Source organism: Herpailurus yagouaroundi, unplaced genomic scaffold, assembly GCF_014898765.1.
Source record: "Herpailurus yagouaroundi ecotype Mexico unplaced genomic scaffold, PumYag 348, whole genome shotgun sequence".
In the NCBI taxonomy this organism is placed as follows: Eukaryota; Metazoa; Chordata; class Mammalia; order Carnivora; family Felidae; genus Herpailurus; species Herpailurus yagouaroundi.
In genome coordinates, this window is record NW_024412565.1 from 149,728 (window position 1) to 167,900 (window position 18,173).

The 18,173-nt window shown below is 60.9% G+C and overlaps 1 protein-coding gene across 2 annotated transcripts; it reads left to right on the forward strand.

The window, feature by feature from the left end:
• The first annotated feature begins 3,571 nt into the window (after positions 1–3,571).
• On the forward strand, positions 3,572–5,683 carry C2CD4C (C2 calcium dependent domain containing 4C). 2 transcript variants are annotated; one of them, XM_040462561.1, is made up of 2 exons: positions 3,572–3,727; positions 4,306–5,683. In XM_040462561.1, exon 2 carries the CDS (start codon positions 4,314–4,316, stop codon positions 5,646–5,648), a length of 1,335 nt encoding a protein of 444 aa, XP_040318495.1. In that variant the 5' UTR covers positions 3,572–3,727; positions 4,306–4,313; the 3' UTR covers positions 5,649–5,683. The 2 variants fall into 2 exon arrangements, with proteins under 2 accessions (XP_040318495.1, XP_040318496.1); XM_040462562.1 differs by having other exon boundaries at positions 4,345–5,682.
• The last annotated feature ends 12,490 nt before the right edge of the window (positions 5,684–18,173 follow it).

Sequence of the window (18,173 nt, forward strand, 5' to 3'; positions counted from 1 at the left end):
GGATGACCTGTGTGTGACTACAGGTGGAGCGGAGGACACAGCTTGTTCGAGGCCTCACCGCCGGGGGGGGTAGCAGAGCTGGGGTTCGCACCCCATCACCTCCTCGTCCTGCTCTCTGCGCTGGAAGAGCCAGGTCTGGGGTGCACACACAGTGACGGGAGCTGTGAGCCTAGCTTCAGCTGGGTCCCCCACACGTCTCTTGCACCATTCTACCTTCAATTGTTCAACAGATGCTCCTTGCGCCAGCCTCACCCTCAGGGAGTCTTGGGGTGGGAGGCAGCCACCGTGTCCACTCAGACTGGTTGCTTCCCTTCCCTGAACTGCGTACCCTGTGGAATTGGGCTGCCCCGTGTGCCTCAGTTTCCTTACCTGGAAACCGGGCGTGGTGGCCCTCCCCCACAGAGAGTTAACCTCTGCCTTGTTGGGTCGGGGTGTCTCCTGGGAGCTTGCAGGCAGGCCTTCCTTTTCTAGGGGAGGAGACAGAGCTCAGAGGAGCAGCTGTTGCCACAGCTGTGTGGGTACAAGGTGGCCCTCTGGACTGGAGCTTCCTTCTTTGAGGCCCCTCCCTGTGCTTCTCCCAAGACCTGTCTGTGGTGGCTGTGGGGGGGGGGGGGGGGCCCCCACCCAAGCCAGCCCCCGGCAGGGCACCGCCCCGCCCCCCCCCCACCCCATGCGGCCACCCCCCGGGGGGGTGGGAGTGGAAGACCAAGGCCATCCATCATGCAGTGGCATGACTCAGGTCAGGGGTGAGGGTGCTGGCCAATATCGCCCGGTCCCCCTCCCCAGCTTGGACTGGAAGCCTGCACCTCTCCATTTCTGATCCCAGGAAGGCTGCAACTTGGGGTGTGGGGGAGTCCGGGGGGGGGGTCTGCCACGCCGGTCAGCCACAGGGCTCTGCAGAGGAGGTAGGTTTTGTTGGCCGGGAGAGGTTCTTCTGTACGGACCGCAAGCCTCACTAACCAGCAGGAAGGGCCAGCCTCCTGGCCCCCGCCCCTCCCAAGGCAGGTGTTTGGGACCTGTCCCCAGGTACCTTTTCTGTCTGGGGCTCAGTTTCCCCAGCCCCCAAAGGTGATGGGGTGGAGGCACAGGGGTGTGGCTTCGGCTGAGCTAGCAGTGGTGGGGTTCAGGTTCTGGGGTTCCCTTCGAGGCCCGGCCAGGCCTCCCACAGCTGAGCCCCTTTTCTCACCAGGAGCAACGTCCAAGAAGTGAAGGCTGGCGCTCACATCAGTGCTCTAGGCCCTGTTGTGAGCACTTTGCCTGTCAGCACCTGTCTGTCCTTGCTCTGTGGCTGTGGTGCAGGGACAGCTGTTATGCTGGTGGACAGCCGAGGAGATAGAGGCAGAGAGGTCTGGACACTTCAGGAAGTGTTGGCCTCAGGATTCGAACCCCAGATGAGCATCCCCAGTTGCTTAGCACAGGAACCGGCACAGAATAAACTCATTGCCTCCTCCCTCAACCCAACTGGGAGTAGACCTGCCCCAGCTGGGTAGGGGTGAGGGCGGAGTGAAGCCCCCAGCACGCAGCGTGGCTTGTCGTCAGAAGACCTGAGATGCTCACTCCACCTTAGTGGGCACCACTGTCCCTGTCTGTGCAATGGAGAAAGGCGGCCCATGGCCTCTGAGGTCCTCCCTCCTGCCTGCTTCCAGAAAGAGTGCACTTCCAGGAGTCATCCCTCTTACTGTGGTGCTAGTTCATCCATCTGTCTGCCAGGTAGTTATTAAAGACCCCAGTGTCTTGGGGACAAGGCAGGGACAAGGCTGCCACACCCCTTCCTCCCTGCAGTTCCAGGCTGGCAGGGGCAACGGATGTCAAACAAGTATGCGCTCCAGGGCATTCTTCATGGTAGCTCAAGCTGCGGTTCAGTGGGCTCTGCCGGGCCGTGATGCTGGCCCAGCCCAGGCTGGCAGGCAGGGCAGGCTTCCTGGAGGCAGTGGTGAAATGATGCATTCATTGGCATCTGCCTCCCCTGTCAGACTCTGTGGTCGTGCCAGTGTTGCCCACAGCACAAAGAGGGGCCTTAATATTTGCTGAGAGAGAGCAAAGCTGAGACAGACCTTTGGGGGGGGGGGGGGGTCATGGGCCCTGCTGAGCCTTGCTTTTCTCATCTGGACAATGGAACTCCAAAGCCCACCTCACTCTAAGGTCAGGTGGAGGCATTGGAGGGGCAGGAGTTCTGTCCGGCTCCCACCTGCCCCCCTGCACCCCCTTCTGCTGTTGAACCAGTGGTCACTCCAGACCAGCCCCAGCCGAAGCTGGGGCCACGATGGGGCTTGGGGACGCTCTTGGAACACAGGAGGCTCTGGGACAATCGTAATTTAATAAAGCCCAGGCTTTGCATCAGTCCTGGCCATACATTATCGTGCTGTCTCCTCACCCAAGACGGGTAGGCCTTAGGTTTCAGAAGGGGGCGTCGAGGCTGGGAGGGAGGGCCAGGAATGAGGAAGCAGAGGTTGAGGGGAGCAGATCACAAGTCGGGAGGGGCTGGGATCCAGCAGACCTTGTGTGCTCAGGAGCTGCCAGGCCTGGGGCCCTGTCCTGGTCTCACCCCTCCTCTGTCTCTCCGTCTGCGAACAGCATGTCGGTGCTGTCCCCTCTTCCCCTGGGTCACGGTTTCCTGTTCTGCGTGTGTCACAGGAACCACCGAACCCGTAACACTTCATCGGTGTCTGTCTTCTGGCATCCCTCGCACTGGGACGCATCGGAAAGCTGGACATTGTGTCCATGCATCACAGCCGCGTCCTCAGCACCCAGACTGCTGCCCGCCCAGCGTCCACCAGCTGCTCAATAAACATTTGTTCTCGAAATGAAGGCCGCTTCTTGCACGGCTGCAACGTGCGGACGCCTGCCCGTTTACTGGGGAGGAGCGCGTCTCAGCGGCCATGTCCTTATTTCCAGAAGGAAACCCTCACTTCCCCTGCACAGACCCACCCGGTTCTGGTGAATCCTTGGGGGCCGGCGGGGACACCTTCAGCCGCACTTTTTTTTTTTTTTTTTTATTTTTATTTATTTTTGAGAGAGAGAGAGAGAGAGAGAGAGAGAGAGCGAGCAAGAGTGGGGGAGGGGCAGAGAGCGAGAGGGAGACACAGAATCCGAAGCAGGCTCCAGGTTCCGAGCGGTCAGCCCAGAGCCCGACGCGGGGCTCGAACCCACCAACCGTGAGATCATGACCGAGCGGAAGTCGGAGGCTCAACCGACTGCGCCCCCCCAGGCGCCCCAATTGTTGCCATTACTGTACTCATCGCGTGAGACGGGAAGGGCCTGTCTCTGGAGCCCCGGCCCACGGCAGGTGCGGGTCTGTGTCCCGCCCAGGTGAGCTGAGGCAGGGGCTTGGGGCCTCCGGGGGCCCTACAGCGCGGATCCGCAGGCACAAGAGCTACGACTGGCCTTCGACGAGGCGCAACCACCTGCTTGCCTCCCATCGACCCCCACCAGGCCCCTGGGGCTTGGGCCTGGGGGCGGGGCGGGGCGGGGCGGGGCGGGGGCCCCTAGGGCCTGGGGGCGGGGCGGGGGCTGCGCGTGCGGCTGTACTAGGAGGAATACGGCGGCGCGGCGGCCGGGCTGGGCGGTTTCCCGCCGCCGCCGCCGGTGAATGAGTCCCTGCTGCGCTGCCGCCGCCGCCCGAGCTGGAGCTGCGACCGCGTCCCCCCGCGGGCCCCGACCCCTTCGCGCTGCGACTCCGGCGTGCCCGCGGGACAGCCTCCAGCCTCGGGTCACCACCCCGGGGCAGGTGAGTGTGGGGACCCCGCCACGGTCCGCGGGGGTCTGCTAGGACCCCCGCCCCCACCCCAAGCTGAGTCTGGCGGGGAGGGGGGGGGCGGGGAGACACGCGGGAGGGGTCACCTCGCTGCGCCTTCAGTTCTCCGACTGACCTCCTCTCCCTGCCCAGACCCTGGTGCCTGGACCCTCAGTCCTGGGCAAAGCCACAGGTGGGTGGGAGCTTGGCGGGGGGTGGGAGGGGGGACGGGGGGGGGGGGCGGAGCGGGGACATCCTGGGGATCCGGGCATACCAGGGGTGGCTTCCCTTTGGACTGAGCACAGACCCTTTAGCAAGCGCTTTGAGATCCTCAAGACGGGGTGGGGGCGGGAGAGGGGTCGCTGTCCCCTGGGAGCTTCCCAAGAGTCGAACGTCGCCCCCACCTCCCTCGCTTCGCCTTGGTTCTGGGAAGTTAAGCTCGATCTCCCTGGGGAGGGAGGACGGGGGAGAGGTGATGCGCTCTGAGTGATCCTGCGCAACCCCCCTTGGCCGGGACCTGCCCCTGTGGCTCCCCTACACAGGCGTCGGGAGCCCCTGTTCCCTTCTCCCAGGGCCTGGGATGCAGCTCCTGACCCCGCTTGTCCTCTCAGACTCTGCAGAGCTCTTCCTGGCCTCCCCTCTGCCTGCCCCCATGAAGAAAACCAACGTGTGGTTCCTGGAGCGTCTCCGGGGGTCCGGAGAAAACGCCAGCCCTGGGAGTGAGGCAGGGGACAGGGGATCCAAGGGACCCCTGTACAGCAATGTGCTCACACCCGACAAGATCCCTGACTTCTTCATACCCCCCAAGCTGCCCGCTGGCCCCACAGATCCCGAGGCGCAGGCAGAGCTGGGCCCCGCCACCTCCGATCAGAACCTGGCCTCGGGGACACCCCGCCGAGCCCCCCGGAGTCCCCGGCTGTCTGCCAAGCTGCCGGCTGAGAGCAAGAGCCTGCTGAAGGCAGCCACCCGGCACGTGATCCAGATTGAGAGTGCGGAGGACTGGCCAGCGGAGGAGGCTGCCACCAACGCAGACCCCCAGGCCCAGGGCGCCATGTCCCTGCCCTCTGTGCCCAAAGCCCAGACGTCCTATGGCTTTGCCACACTGGCAGAGAGCCCCCACACGCGGCGCAAGGAGTCCCTGTTCCACAGCGAGCATGGAGCCCTGGCTCAGGTGGGGTCCCCAGGTGCCGGGCGCCGTCGGGGGGCCCCCAAGGCCAATGGGGGAGATGGGGTGCCCAGGGAGGCTGGTGGGGCCCTCATGAGCCCCAGTCGCTACTTCAGCGGTGGGGAGAGTGATACTGGGTCCTCGGCCGAGTCCTCCCCATTCGGGTCCCCTCTGCTCTCTCGCTCTGTGTCACTGCTGAAGGGCTTTGCGCAGGACAGCCAGGCCAAAGTGAGCCAGCTCAGGCACTCGGCGGGCCGCCACGGCTCTCTGTCTGCTGAGGACAGTGCACCAGACGCCAGCCCGGGGGCTCGGCGCCGTTTGACCCGCAGGGCCACCCCGGAGCCGGGCCCTGAGACTGGCCAGGCGCCCCGGGCGGAGCACGCCGTCCGGATGGGCCCTCGGGGCAGCGTCAGGCTGCTGGCAGAGTATGAGGCGGCCCAGGCCCGCCTGCGGGTGCGCCTGCTGGCTGCCGAGGGCCTCTATGACCGCCTGTGTGACGCCCGGAGCATCAACTGCTGTGTGGGCCTGTGCCTGGTCCCCGGCAAGCTGCAGAAGCAGCGCAGCACCATCATCAAGAACAGCCGCCACCCCGTCTTCAACGAGGACTTCTTTTTCGACGGCCTGGGGCCGGCCAGTGTCCGGAAGCTGGCCCTCCGGATCAAGGTGGTCAACAAGGGTGGCAGCCTCAAGCGGGACACGCTGCTCGGGGAGAAGGAGCTGCCCCTGGCCTCCCTGCTGCCTTTCCTGTAAAGGCCCCTCCCTGCCTCCCTGCGGAGGGTAGGGTGCGGGGGGGGGGGGGGGGGAAGACCCCACCCGGGTCCCCATGGGCGGGAGGCCGCGTGGCCAGGCCGGTGGGGGGCGGGGGCTGGGGTGTGGCGTGTTCAAGCTCAGACTGGGGCTGCAGTCGATGCCGGGGGTGGCCAGGATACTATTTTTCACGGATTCATTTTTTTTTTTTTTTGGAAGAGGAAGAGAGGGGGCTGTCAGCAAAGAGAAAGGGACACTTGGCAGGGCTGAGCGTCCCCCCTCCCGACCCCCCCCCCGTGCCCCAAGTTCTGCGCGGCCTTACCCCTTCAAGAGTTCTGGAAAGGGGTTCTCAGGGTGGGGTGTGGGGGGCCGGAACCTGTTCCTGGAGGCAGCTGGTGTGGATCACAGGCCTAGAGGTGACCAGTCCTGAGGCTGAGGCCCATCTTTCCCTTGGTCGTATGGGAGTTCTCCTGGCCCGGCCCATGAGACACCCCCTCTCCCGCCAGAGAGCAGTAGCAGGCCTGGGATCTGCCAACAGCACCCACAGGGCCCCAGAGCCAGAGCCCGCCGGGGAGCAGGGTGCCACGTGTGGTCGGAGAGCCACGACCTGGCAAAAGACAGGCAGAGAAGGGGGCCCGGACGCTGAGGAAGCCCCAGGAGGGCTGGTGGAAAGCAGACAGCTCTCCTGTGTGCTGTCTTCCTCCAGCGCCTTCCCTGGCCCGACTCACCTCACCTGAGACCCTGCTGGGACATCCGGAGCCTGCTTCCCCAGGAGAGGCTGCTCAGAACAGACCCAGAGAGCAGCCTCCCGGCCCCCCGGCCCCCTCCTCCCTGCCCCTCTGGGGCTGGGAGCTGCCACCCTGCCAGCCTCCTGCGCAGCACCCTTGGCAGCTGGACACCAGGGACTGATGGCTGGGTTTTACTCCACGTGGTAAATGATTGTGGTTAGTGTGGGTGGGACGGAGGGATGAAGCTGGCAGGCCAGGAGTACCCTGCTTGTGCCCCTTCATGCCGCTAGGCCGCTGCATGGATTTAAGTGTCGTGTCGGTACGTGGCTCCTTGAATGATGTTTGCAGACAGTTTCTGGCCTAACAGGACAGAAACAGTATGGTTTGAAGCAGGGGCCTCTCCTAGCCCACCTGGTGGGCACCCCTGGACCAGGGCAGACCAGGGTGGGGGCACCCCTCCCCATCCAAACACTGTCTCTCCTAAGTAGGTTCCCAAATCCCACTGGGGAAGGGGCGGAGGACCCTTCCCCCATAGCCTGGGAAAGCACTTGGTCCCCTTTGCACTTTGGGGAGAATTTGGGGCCCTTGGAGCTGAGGTCCCTTGCTGTGTCCCCCTTGCCCCTACCTCTGTCCTAGGCCTGCTCCTTCATGCTCCCTGCTGCTGGTGTCAGAGGGGCTCCCCTTTACTCTGGAACCTGGGGACCACCCAGCACCAGGCTTGTGGGCTGGAACAGGCAGACAGAGGACCCTGCATTGAGTCAGATGCTTGGGGCTTCCACTCTCTCCCTTCCCTCTGACCCCGACCTCTCATCCCTGCTTTCCGTCTGGGGGGGGGGTGTTTTATACACCCCTGCACTATTCGATATCTTTGTGTTCCGTGTCGACTGTGGGTAAATCTTCAAGACACCCTCCCCCAAGTGTGTTTGTTTATAAATGCTGTTTTTAGTGCAATAAAGGTGTTTCGGGAGTGCGGGGGTGGAGATCTGCTTGTTTAGTAGCGAGAGGAATTTTGCCTTGAGTTCCAGGGAGGGTCGGTGGAGTTTTCTCAGCCCTTTGGATCCTCTGGGACCGTCTCCTGCTTGTGGGGGAGGCAGGAATGCCAGACTGCCGCAGAGCAATGGCCCTGGGGACCCCCAGGCCCTCTCGTAGTCACAGCAGGCCAGTGAGCAGGGTCCTGTTTTCGCCCCCCATCTGCACACATGACATCCCACCTCACAGGCCAGGCTGGGGACCTTCAGTAAGCTGCCTGTGGCAGCCCAGCTAACGAGAGCCAGGACGGGAACCCACTGTGGCCACCAGAAGGATGCTCGGGCCTGCCACTTCCAGGCTATGGAGCAAACTGGACTGAGGTGTCATCACCGATAAGGACCCCCCCTCAGATGCCATGAGCTGCCAAGGCAGGAATGCCCCCGCTGACGCAGCCCTCACTCTCAAGCCCTAGGCCTTGAGGTCAGACAGGGATAGAAAGCCAGCATTTCGGCCAGGAGGCCACCCCCACCCTTGTCATGCCACTTGGAGATGCCCCGGGCCAGGGCGGCAGGAACAGCCCGGGCTGTAGGCCATTCACATCGATGCTGTGCCCTCAGCCTCGAATGCCTCCCAGCCCCCAACTTCTCCACTTTCAGGCTTCAGCTGAGATGGTGCCTCCTCCAGGAAGCCTTCCCGGTGCTCTTGGCTGGGAAGGGGGGCTTTTCTCAGTATGTCCTACATCCAACCTCGGCTCACATGCTGCATGGGGTCCTGTCTGTCTCCGACTCCAGGGTCGTCGGGACAGGTTCATCTCGGTGAGTGGTGTCTTCAGGTCCAAAACCATGCTGGGCTCCCAAGAGGTGCCTGACCGGCGACTGATGAATAATTGGAAAGCCACAGCTTGACCCCCACGTCTGTGCTCCTGCAGGGTAGCTGGGGAACAGGGAAGCCGGCAGTGAAGGGGCACCCGCCCTTCACCCCAGCTTGGCTCTCACCAAGGAGCTGAGTTGGCATGAGACGTGGAGAACCCTTGTCCCGTCAAGGCGTGATGGGAGGTGGCATCCATGACCTGGGGGATGTGTGGGAGCTCCTGTCACAGAATGCCGGGGGTCGGAGGTGGGGCATCACGAGGAGGAGAGCAGGTCAGTCTCGGGGAGTGTGGGAGCTCGGCTGACGTGGGCTCCGTTTACTCCAGACTCGCTCCGTCTGATGTGGGGGCGGGGGGACCGGTCCAGAGAATGGAAGCAGGTCAGCTGCATTTCCAGTGACCTGCTCAACAAGGGTGTGCTTCCTCCTCAACACCAGTTCTGGGACAGAGTCACTGCCGGCAGTTGAGGGGGCATGGCTGAGCCCTGGGGGTGCTTCCCTGCCACCCCTTCCTCCACAAAGCCTGTGTGGGGCCTGCCCACCCCCACCTGGCACAGCCAGTGTCCTTGTAGAACTGGTGGCACTGAGCGGCCCCACCAGACCCGGTGGGCTGTGGGGACAGCAAACACATCTGAGTGTTCCGTCTTTCTGCCTGAAGGGGGCGTTAGCTGAGCTCCCGGGGTATGCTGGGAACAAGGCCACCACATCCCAGCCGGGAAGCTACATGTCGGGAAGCTGCATGTCGCAGACCAGAGGCAAGGATCCGGGTGTGGCCCTACTGTGTGCAGCTCCTGCGCCCTGGGTGCCTGCAGTTGTCTGCTGGTCTCTTCCTCTGGCAGAGAAACGAGAGCGCAGGGAGCCCGGGAAGGAGCTGGCCTTGAACCCATGTGCAGTAGGACTGGGGCGTGGCCAAGGGCTGGATTGGATCCCCCCACCCCCCGACTGCTGGCTCAGAGCTGGGGTCCACTAGGACCCCCCCCCCGCCCCCACCAGAGCTGGTTGCCTCTTGGGATCTTTTTCAGCTGCATTTAACGTTTATTTATTTTTGAGACAGAGAGAGACAGAGCATGAACGGGGGAGGGGCAGAGAGAGAGGGAGACACAGAATCAGAAGCAGGCTCCATGCTCTGAGCCATCAGCCCAGAGCCTGACGCGGGGCTCGAACTCCCGGACCGCGAGATCGTGACCTGGCTGAAGTCGGACGCTTAACCGACTGAGCCACCCAGGCGCCCCTCCTCTGGGATTCTTGAGCAGACTGTGAGTGCCCTGTGTCCCAGTTCAGGGCCCTGTCTCCTGGTCTGAACCCAGGCCTGGCTCCTTTCTCTCCTCTCACCCTCACGGGGCCTGGACTGTCAGGCCCACCACGAAACCACCAGGAGCCTTTGTGTGGAGCTGGGGTCCTGAGCAGCCTTCCACCTGCTGACAGCCCGCCAGATGAGCCGCGCTAATGAGGCCTGGTCCGGCACGGTTGGTCCCAGGATGCGTTGCCAGGGCAACCGGGCGCCTTCTTGCCTCTTCCCCACTAGCCGCTCGTTGCCGGCAGCCTGTGTGCTGTGTGTGTGTGTGCGTGCGCAGGTGTGTGCTGTGCGTGTGCGCATGGGCGTCTGTGCACATGTTCACTCTGTGGGCGTGTTTGTGTGGCCACATGCCTGCTGCGTGCACAGGACACAGTGCAGGGGTAAGTGCAGGAGCGCGCGTGTGTTCGAACGTGTGCACCTGCTGCCCTCGCACCTGCACGGGCTGTGTGTGTGCTTCTCTGTGCACGCACTGTGTGCACGTGTCACCATGTAGTGTGCGTGTGCTGTGGCCGCCCCATGCCTCACGACACTCAAGAGGACGTGCCCAGATGGGACCAGCAGCTCAATAAGGCCCCTGCCTCCTGTCCCCATGCTGGCTCCTCGCTGGGAACACCCTCGCCATGTGCTCTCACTCTGCGTTTAGGTATCAAGCCGCCTTCTCCTTCTCAGGGTGGCCGGCCCCCCGGTGAGGTCAGATCCCCCTTCATAACCCTGGTTGTGTCACGCACCGCCTGTGATAGCAAGTTGATAGGGATGGCCTGTTGTTTGCGCCCAGCGCTCAGCCCCGGGTGCAACCCGCAGGGTGGGGGGGAGGCATGAGTCTTTTGTCCCTCCAGCCTGGCTGCTACACTGAGTGCCCCTACACCCAGGAGAGCCATGGACATCCAGGGCCACCACTAGCAGTGGGCAAATCACAAAATGGTGCCCCTGTCTGACCCGAGCCGGTACCATTGACAACAGAGCCCAGAGATGAGGAGTCAGATGCCTGGTGACCTTGTGGGCACCTGGATCTGACTGTGCCTGAAGTCCATGACTGCACACCATTGCAGTTCAGAGGGCCAGTAAAGTTCCTTCTCTGTGTAAGCCAGCTTGATAATATTTGTTTGTTTGTTTGTTGTTTTTCCATTTGTAGTCAAAGAACACTGATAGGCCAAGTCTTCAGTCTGGTGAGGTAGAAACAGCCCTGACCTAGGCAGGCAGCCCCGGAAGGCCTGGGAGCTGCACATCCCACGGCGTTGGGGAAGGTGGCACTAACCAAGGAGGGCTTTGCAGAAGGGGCAGAATCTGAGACAGGGAAGGGCACTGGGGCAGCAGGGACCTTCCAAAGGTGGAGGGAAGGGGCCTGGGGATGGGGCCCACCATGGGTCTGCATCCCACCCCAGTCTGCCGTCTGCCTTCACCTGCTACCCCTGCTCCCAAACCTTCCATGGCTCCTCATGGCCCCATATCCTGGCCTTGGAGACCCACCCTGTGCCCAGGCCCCCACTGTCTGTGAACCTGTTCTCTGCGTGTGCTGTACTTTTCTGGGCCTGGAGATCCGAACCCTAGTCAGGGAGGAGCTTAAGGGCAGCGCTCCACGCTGGAATTCAAGCCCCGGATTTTTCCATGGCGCGGCCTCCAGCGAGTCCTGGGGCATGTCTGGGTCTCCGATGCTTGGGCTGCGATGAGGCCCAGGCGCCTTTGTGGGCAGAGCTCGACGCACAGGCGCGTTCTGCAGAAGCAGGCACAGTTTTGCGATGATAATTAATATAATCACATTAGGGTGATAATTGTAGGCTACCGCCAGACCCACTGTGGTCGGGCTCCCCCTTGGCCGCCGGGGCCGGACCTCGCTCCCCCGCCCCTGCTCTTCCCTCCAGCTGCCGGCACCCCCTCTCCGGTGTGGGATTCAATTAAGCTGTTCCCCGCCTCTCCCCGCTCCCCCGCTTCTCCGCGCGGCGGCGGCGGCGGCGGAGCGGCTACCACGGAGAAAAACGACTTCGATAAACAGGAACCTCGGGGAGGAGCGGACTGCGTTTGCCGACCCCTGTCAAGCCAGCCTCCGCGGAGGGCCTGCTGGGGCCGCGCCCCACCTGTATGTTGGAGATGTTCCGCCCTCCAGGGTTGCGTGGACATGCAGACGCGCAGGGCCCGCCGTTAAGCCCGCAGTGGGTGACAGGGATGGACTGCCGAACCCTTAGACTCTGCTGACCCGACTCACACAGGGGGAAACTGAGGCACAGGGCGGTAGGCCCAGCTGGCAGGTGGAGGAAGGCGATTCCGCCAGCGCTGGGTGCAGACCCCAAGCCTTCAGCCTCAGCCAGGCTGCCTTCCCACACCCTCACAGCCTCCTTCTCAGGGAGACGCCACCCCCTGCCTTCCAGGCCCTGCCTGGGCCTCTGGCCTGAGTTTGAATCAGGACAAGTCAGTCCCTTCTCTGTGGTTCCGCCTCCTCCCCGCACTCTGCGTCGCCCCCCATGCTGTTGGTGGCTGGGGGAAGGTCTGATCTGGCACAGGTGTGCACCCAAAGCGGGCGCTGCTAGGGCCGCTGCCTGGCGGGGAACTTGAGCTTGCCCGGAGGGCTCCGGGACACAGCCCATGCCTGTGGTTTAAAGTGGGGCCTTGGGTCCCCAAATCCGTGGACCTGGAGGTGGAGTTCAGCCACAGGGGGCCACCTGCTGGGTCTGGCGGGGATGTGGCAGGAGGCCAGCCTGGCTGTTCCTGCTGAACCGCGCCCCGCCCCCCACGCTTCTCCCTTGGCCCTGTTGGCCCCGCATAGGCTTTGCCCGCGTGTTCAGTGAGTTCTGTGATTCCCTTCCAGAGAGTCACCAAGCGTGAGGGGGTTCTGGGGTTGCCTGGATTTGGAGTTGGTGTCATCTAGTCTTTCCAGCTGGGCTTCCTCCCGCACGGCCACGCCAGCCCCTCGCCCTCCCTGGGAGCTCATTTCCCCTCCCCCACCCCTCCCACTCCCTGCCAGCCCCTGACTGGTGCTTACCTTTACCTCCCCGGAGGGAGGACTCAATCCCTGAGCCCCTGGATAAGGCTACCCCTTTGATCCCCACCCTTACTTTAGCTCCCCCAACCAAGCCACAGAGCCCCTTCTTTGTTCCTTGAAGTCAGGGAGGCCACTCACATCGTGGATGGCAGCCTGCTCCCTGAACTGCCCAGAGGACCCTGGGCAAAACCCTCTGCCCTGCCCTCAGTTTCCCCATGTGTAAAATAAAGTGCTAAACTAGCTTTTAGCTCTGGGGGCGGGGCAGTGGCAAAGTCAAACTTGCAAAACGTTCACAACATAAACCTCATCCAAATATGCAGTGACCACCTAACGTACGTCATAGATTTATCTGAGTGCAAAGCTGCTTCAAAGGAGACTCAAATTTTACAAATTCCGAGTTCAAGGTGAAGCAAAACTAGTTAACGCCTTCCAGGGCAATAAAGTGTAGCCTTGGGGATAGAATTCTTCTGTTTGCAGCTGTGAGTCTTCAGGTTAGCAATTAGCAACCAGCCCCACAAGCTGAAGTGTCAGAGTCAATGAGAAAGCACCTTTCCCTGGGCGTCCGGTGGCCCTGCCTCCCCCCTCCCACGACCTGCTCCCTCCCCTGCCCCTGCACTACCGGCCCCCCCCCCCCCCCCCCCCACTCATTCTGTTCCAGCCAACACGGGCCTGCCTCCCGGTTGCACCCCCAACAAGGCAGGTATGGTCCGGTCCCAGGACTTTTGCACGTGCTGTGCCCTCTGCCCGCCTGGTGTGCTCTTTCTCCAGATCTCCACAGGACTCTCACAGAGGAAAGGCCCTCCCTGGCCGTCCATCCAAAATGCCCCTCCCACTCCCTTTCCCCCTAGTCTTCATTTTCTTGTAGCACTCTGGGTCGGCCAGGCCAGGACTGCCTCCTTGCTGAATTTCGAGGCCTAGACCAGTGCTTGGCTCACAGTAGGTGCCCCACAAATGTTTGCGGAGCAAATGAGCCACGGAATGGCCATCAAGACTCCAAGATGCTGTGTTTTTCTGAGGAGTCAGCCAGAGGGGGTGCAGGGCCAGGCCTCCTCCCACCTTCAGAGGCAGCAGCAGACCCCCATTCCCCTCACACGCAGACTCTCTCCAGCTGACTGGGAAGGGTCGGCCGCCTCCAGTTACTTAATCGCACAATAATAAGCGCAGGCTGATAGGGAAATGACCCAGGATTTCAGGGGCAGCAGGTGTGTGGGTGCCGGCCTGGTCCGCGTGTCCCATCGCATGCCCGCCCTTGCACACTCGTACCTGCAGCCTTCGGGGTCCTTGGCTTGCATACACGTTCCTCCCGTCTCCGCCTCTATCCTCCTTGGCCTCCTCCTCTGTCTGTGTCCTTGTTCCCTCTTCTTTTTTTTTTTTTTCCAACGTTTATTTATTTTTGGGACAGAGAGAGACAGAGCATGAACGGGGGAGGGGCAGAGAGAGAGAGGGAGACACAGAATCGGAAACAGGCTCCAGGCTCTGAGCCATCAGCCCAGAGCCCGACGCGGGGCTCGAACTCACGGACCGTGAGATCGTGACCTGGCTGAAGTCGGACGCTTAACCGACTGCGCCACCCAGGCGCCCCTCCCTCTTCTTATAAGGACACCAGTCACTGGACTTAGGGCCACTCTACTTCAGTATGACCTTGTCTTGTTTCAAGTTCATTTCCCAACTCCGTTTTCGAATAAGGTCTCATTCACAGGTTCTGGGAGTTGGGACGTGGACATGTTTGGGGGCCACACAGTCCAACCCACAACAGCTTTCTTGTCCTCAGCTGCTGGTTAATTCAGACTCTGGGCCTGTACAGCCAAGTCTCTTGATGGGGTCCAGCGCTCTGCACTTTGGGTATTGTTTTTCTCAACTTTTAATTTTGCTCTAATTTCAAATTTGCAGAAACTTTCAAGGTTAATACCAGAAACTCTCATAGACTCTGCACAGACTCACCAATTGGTTGCATTTAGTCCTGTCTGCTTTGTTGGGTTCTGTGTCTATATCTATCTATTATCTGTATGCATATACTTATATTTAAATGCACTTTTCTGAACCATTTAAGACTGGAAGTGTAATGCCCCTTCACCCATAACACATCACCGTATATTTTCTAAAAACCAGGATTCTCTTTTATAACCCACCACGGTTATCACAATCGGGAACTTTCACATCAATACAGTACTCATATCTAACACACTGTCCGTATTCAAATGTCACCAGCCGCTCCAATGATGTCCCACTGGGGGGACTTGGTAATGAGCAGGTTGCCATGGCAACAGATTCTGGCAGCCGGGTCAGCAGGCAACAGCTCAGAGGAGCCCGGGCTGTGCCTCCTGGGGGGCAGCCTGGGGGAGGAGGGCCCAGAGGGGGCAGGAGAGCATCCCCTACTACTCTTGGAGATGGCCCTTGCCCTGGGTCCAGGGTTAATGGAGCCTCGGGGACCACACAGAGTGAAGTTCCTCCTGGTCTTCTCAGATCGCTGGTGTGGAGGGGGTTTTGGGACTTGAACGTGTCTTTCTGGGGAGACACAATTCAAGCTGGTACGAGCAGAGCCCAAATTCCTGAGGCACAGGGTTTAGATATTAGCCAAGACATTGCTGGGCAAGGCAGCGCGTGTCGTGTCTTCTGTGGTGACCACCCCGTGTAGGGCACCTGCCTTCGAGCCGCCCCTGCCTTGCAAGTCTGCGTTGCTGCTGCCTGCACACCGTGCTGCCTCCTCTCATTCCAGCCTTTCACGCTCCTGGTCCCACAGCTGGTCGCCAGTCACCTGTCAGTCTCCTTCCTTGCGGACAGAGCCTAACGTTTGGGTGCCCCTCCCCATGGTGTGACTCGGGGAAGCCCGTTCTATGTGGTGCTGGCACAAATCTTCACTGGTGGTCCACTTCGTTGCTGGGGATTGGTTTATGCGTGGGCGTGTAACCCCCTCCTGGCCAATGAGATGGGGGAGAGGTCTTGGGAGGGGGGCAGCTTCTGGAAGCCGCTGCCATCCTCTGCTTATACCCCTTCAGCAATGTGGGCTGATTCCTCATGCTGCCAGCTCTGGAGCTCTCTCTCTTTCACCTCCTGCTTTCACTTATCAAGACCCTTACGATTACATTGAGCCCACGAAGATAATCCGGGATGATCTCCCCACCTCAAGGTCAGCCGATCACAGCCCTAATTCCATCTGCAACCGTGATCCCCCTTGTCCACAGCATAATGTGTTCACAGGTGCTGGGGATTTGGAGCGCATCTTTGGGGCTGTTGTTCAGCTGACCGCAGAAGGTTTCCTTGCTGACCATGTGCCTTTGGCTATGGCAGCCTCATGATGAGATGTCCGGAGCAGCTGCAGCCATTCTAGTGCCCACTGAGGAAGAAAACAATGCAAAAAGTAGCAGAACCCAGAGGATCACAGAGCAGCAAAGCAGAGAGAAGTCCAGGAGATTCTGAGTAGGGAGGCTTGCTGGGAAGGGTCGGGAGCTGTTTTGGGGGGGAGATAATATGTTGCCTCACTGCTTAAGCCCATTTGAGGCAGGATCTTCTGTTGTTGGCTGCTGAAGGCATCCACAGAGGAGAACCGCAGCCACCCCTTAAATGCGCTTGAAATAGAATCTCTAGCTGTGTGTGTGTGTGTGTGTGTGTGTACGTGCGTGTGCAAGAGAGAGAGAGAGAGACTACCTTTCCCAGACTCCCTTGCAACCAAGTGTAGCCATGTGACTAAGTTCCAGCCAATGGGATATGAACAAGAGTGGCAGCGTCTTTTCTGGGCCTGGACCCCCCCCCTCCCCCGCCCCAGGTCCTACCATCTGTGGATCGGGCAAACGACCCAGGTGTGTTCACTCGGTGGGACCCTGCCCAGCTGTGTGAACACAGGGCGTCTCACGGGCACCATTCTGAGCCTCACAGGCCAGACGCAAATGAACACGAATACCGAAGGATCCCATTGATAAAGAAAAGTCATGTATGAGGACAGAAGGCAGGACAGTGGTTATTGCCGTGGACGAGGGAGAGGGGGTGGAGGGTCTGGGGGTCTGCTGTGAAATCCGCCAAGCTCTGTATTAGGACAGATGCTATCCAGCCCTGAAAGTAAAGTGCAGGACCCAGGGCAGGGGGCACAGCCTCCCCTCCCCCTCTTTCTTGAGCTGCAATGCACAGACCCCGACTTGTGAGAGAGAAAAGATCCCTCCATTTCAATAAGCCTAGACCTGCTGGGTCTTTGTCGCAGCCATGAAGCTATGTTTCATCTGTGACGACAGACAGGCTGTCCTCACTGGGGTCAGAGATGTCAAAGCCACGACAAGCGTCTTCCTCAGGGTCAAAGCTTCTTAAACATGAGTGAAGGATGCTTTTCTATTTCGGATGAGAGCAGACAGCATGAACTTCACCCTGCTGGTCAGACTCCCTGCAGCAGGCCTCACCCACGTGTCAGTCCTGGGACTGACCACGGGACCCTGTCTGGGGTCACATCTGGGGCGCTCCTGGCACCAGGTAGGTGGGGCCAGGGCCAGGAATGCTGGGGAAACCCTGTTTTGTAAAACATGCAACAGGCTGGGAGGCCCTAGGCCGCCTCCTCCAGGGCCTTTCAGACCAGCAAATCCCAGCCGACCCCAATCTCCGATCCTGCAGGCACCACCTCGGTGGGGGGTAGGTGGGTAGGGCTCATGGACCCCAGGACCCCCAGTGCGGACTCACTGCCCGATCACTTACCCCTCCCATTTGGGGAGGTCTTAATTTAGTCTTAGGTGAGGGTGGGGTAAGGAAGCTTTGGCCGGGGTGGTGGTAGGCAGCGTTCAGAGGGTTCAGAGGTGGGGGTCGTGGGAGGCGTCAGGAGGCCGTATTAGTCCCCCCGGAACATCCTTCCATGATGTGATGGACACTTCATGGTCCGACCGCCCGGAGGGAGGAAGGCATCACATCCCTCGGCTTTTGCTAGGAAACCAGCGTGAGGTCAGTGGTGACACCTCGGGGGTGGCGCTCAGCAGTGGGCGCTTAGCGTGTTGGGGTCGGCTGGCCGCGCTGACCCCGCTGTGTCCCGCATGTCCTCATCCTCCAGCAGGCTCGCCCAGGCACGTTTTCAATGGCAAGCGGAGACGGCGAGGGTAGGAACAGGCACAGCCACCCACGTCTTCCACCTTCTGTTTGCCAAAGTCAGCCATCAGAGGAAGAACTTCAGAGTCACCTGCCAAAGGGCACGAGCAGAGGGCGGGTGAGGCCTCGGGGCCTCTGTATAAATGATTTCCCTCCATCACAAAGTTTTGGGAAACATGACTAGTTTAATAATAATGATAGGATTTTAAGCAGGCTCCATGCCCAACGTGCTGCCCAGCACGAGGCCTGAACTCACGACCCTGAGATCAAGACCTGAGCTGGGACCAAGAGTCAGAGACGCTCAACGGACTGAGCCACCCAGGCGCCCCCAGTTACTGTAACAAAATACGATCCTACCACACACCAAAGGATTTAGGATTTCAGTGTCACTGCGGCTTCCTTGAACAGAGCAGAGCAAGCGACCTGGAGAGCAGGTCACTGGCCCCTCTGCACTCGGCCCGCCCCCCGCCTGCTCCGCGCTGTAGAAAGAACTTGACACCTCGGAGAACCCCTGCCCTGTCTCTTCCACCAGTGGGAGATCTGGGGGAACCCTAGAGGGAGAAGCCGGGTGTGTGTCCCTCTCCCTTTCTTCTCGCTTTAGGTGGTGTCCCCGCTGTGGCTCCGGCTCTCTGGACAGG

Excerpts from the sequence above, each read along its gene's own strand:
- C2CD4C (XM_040462561.1), top strand. The coding sequence starts at position 4,314 with ATGCAGCTCCTGACCCCGCTTGTCCTCTCAGACTCTGCAGAGCTCTTC.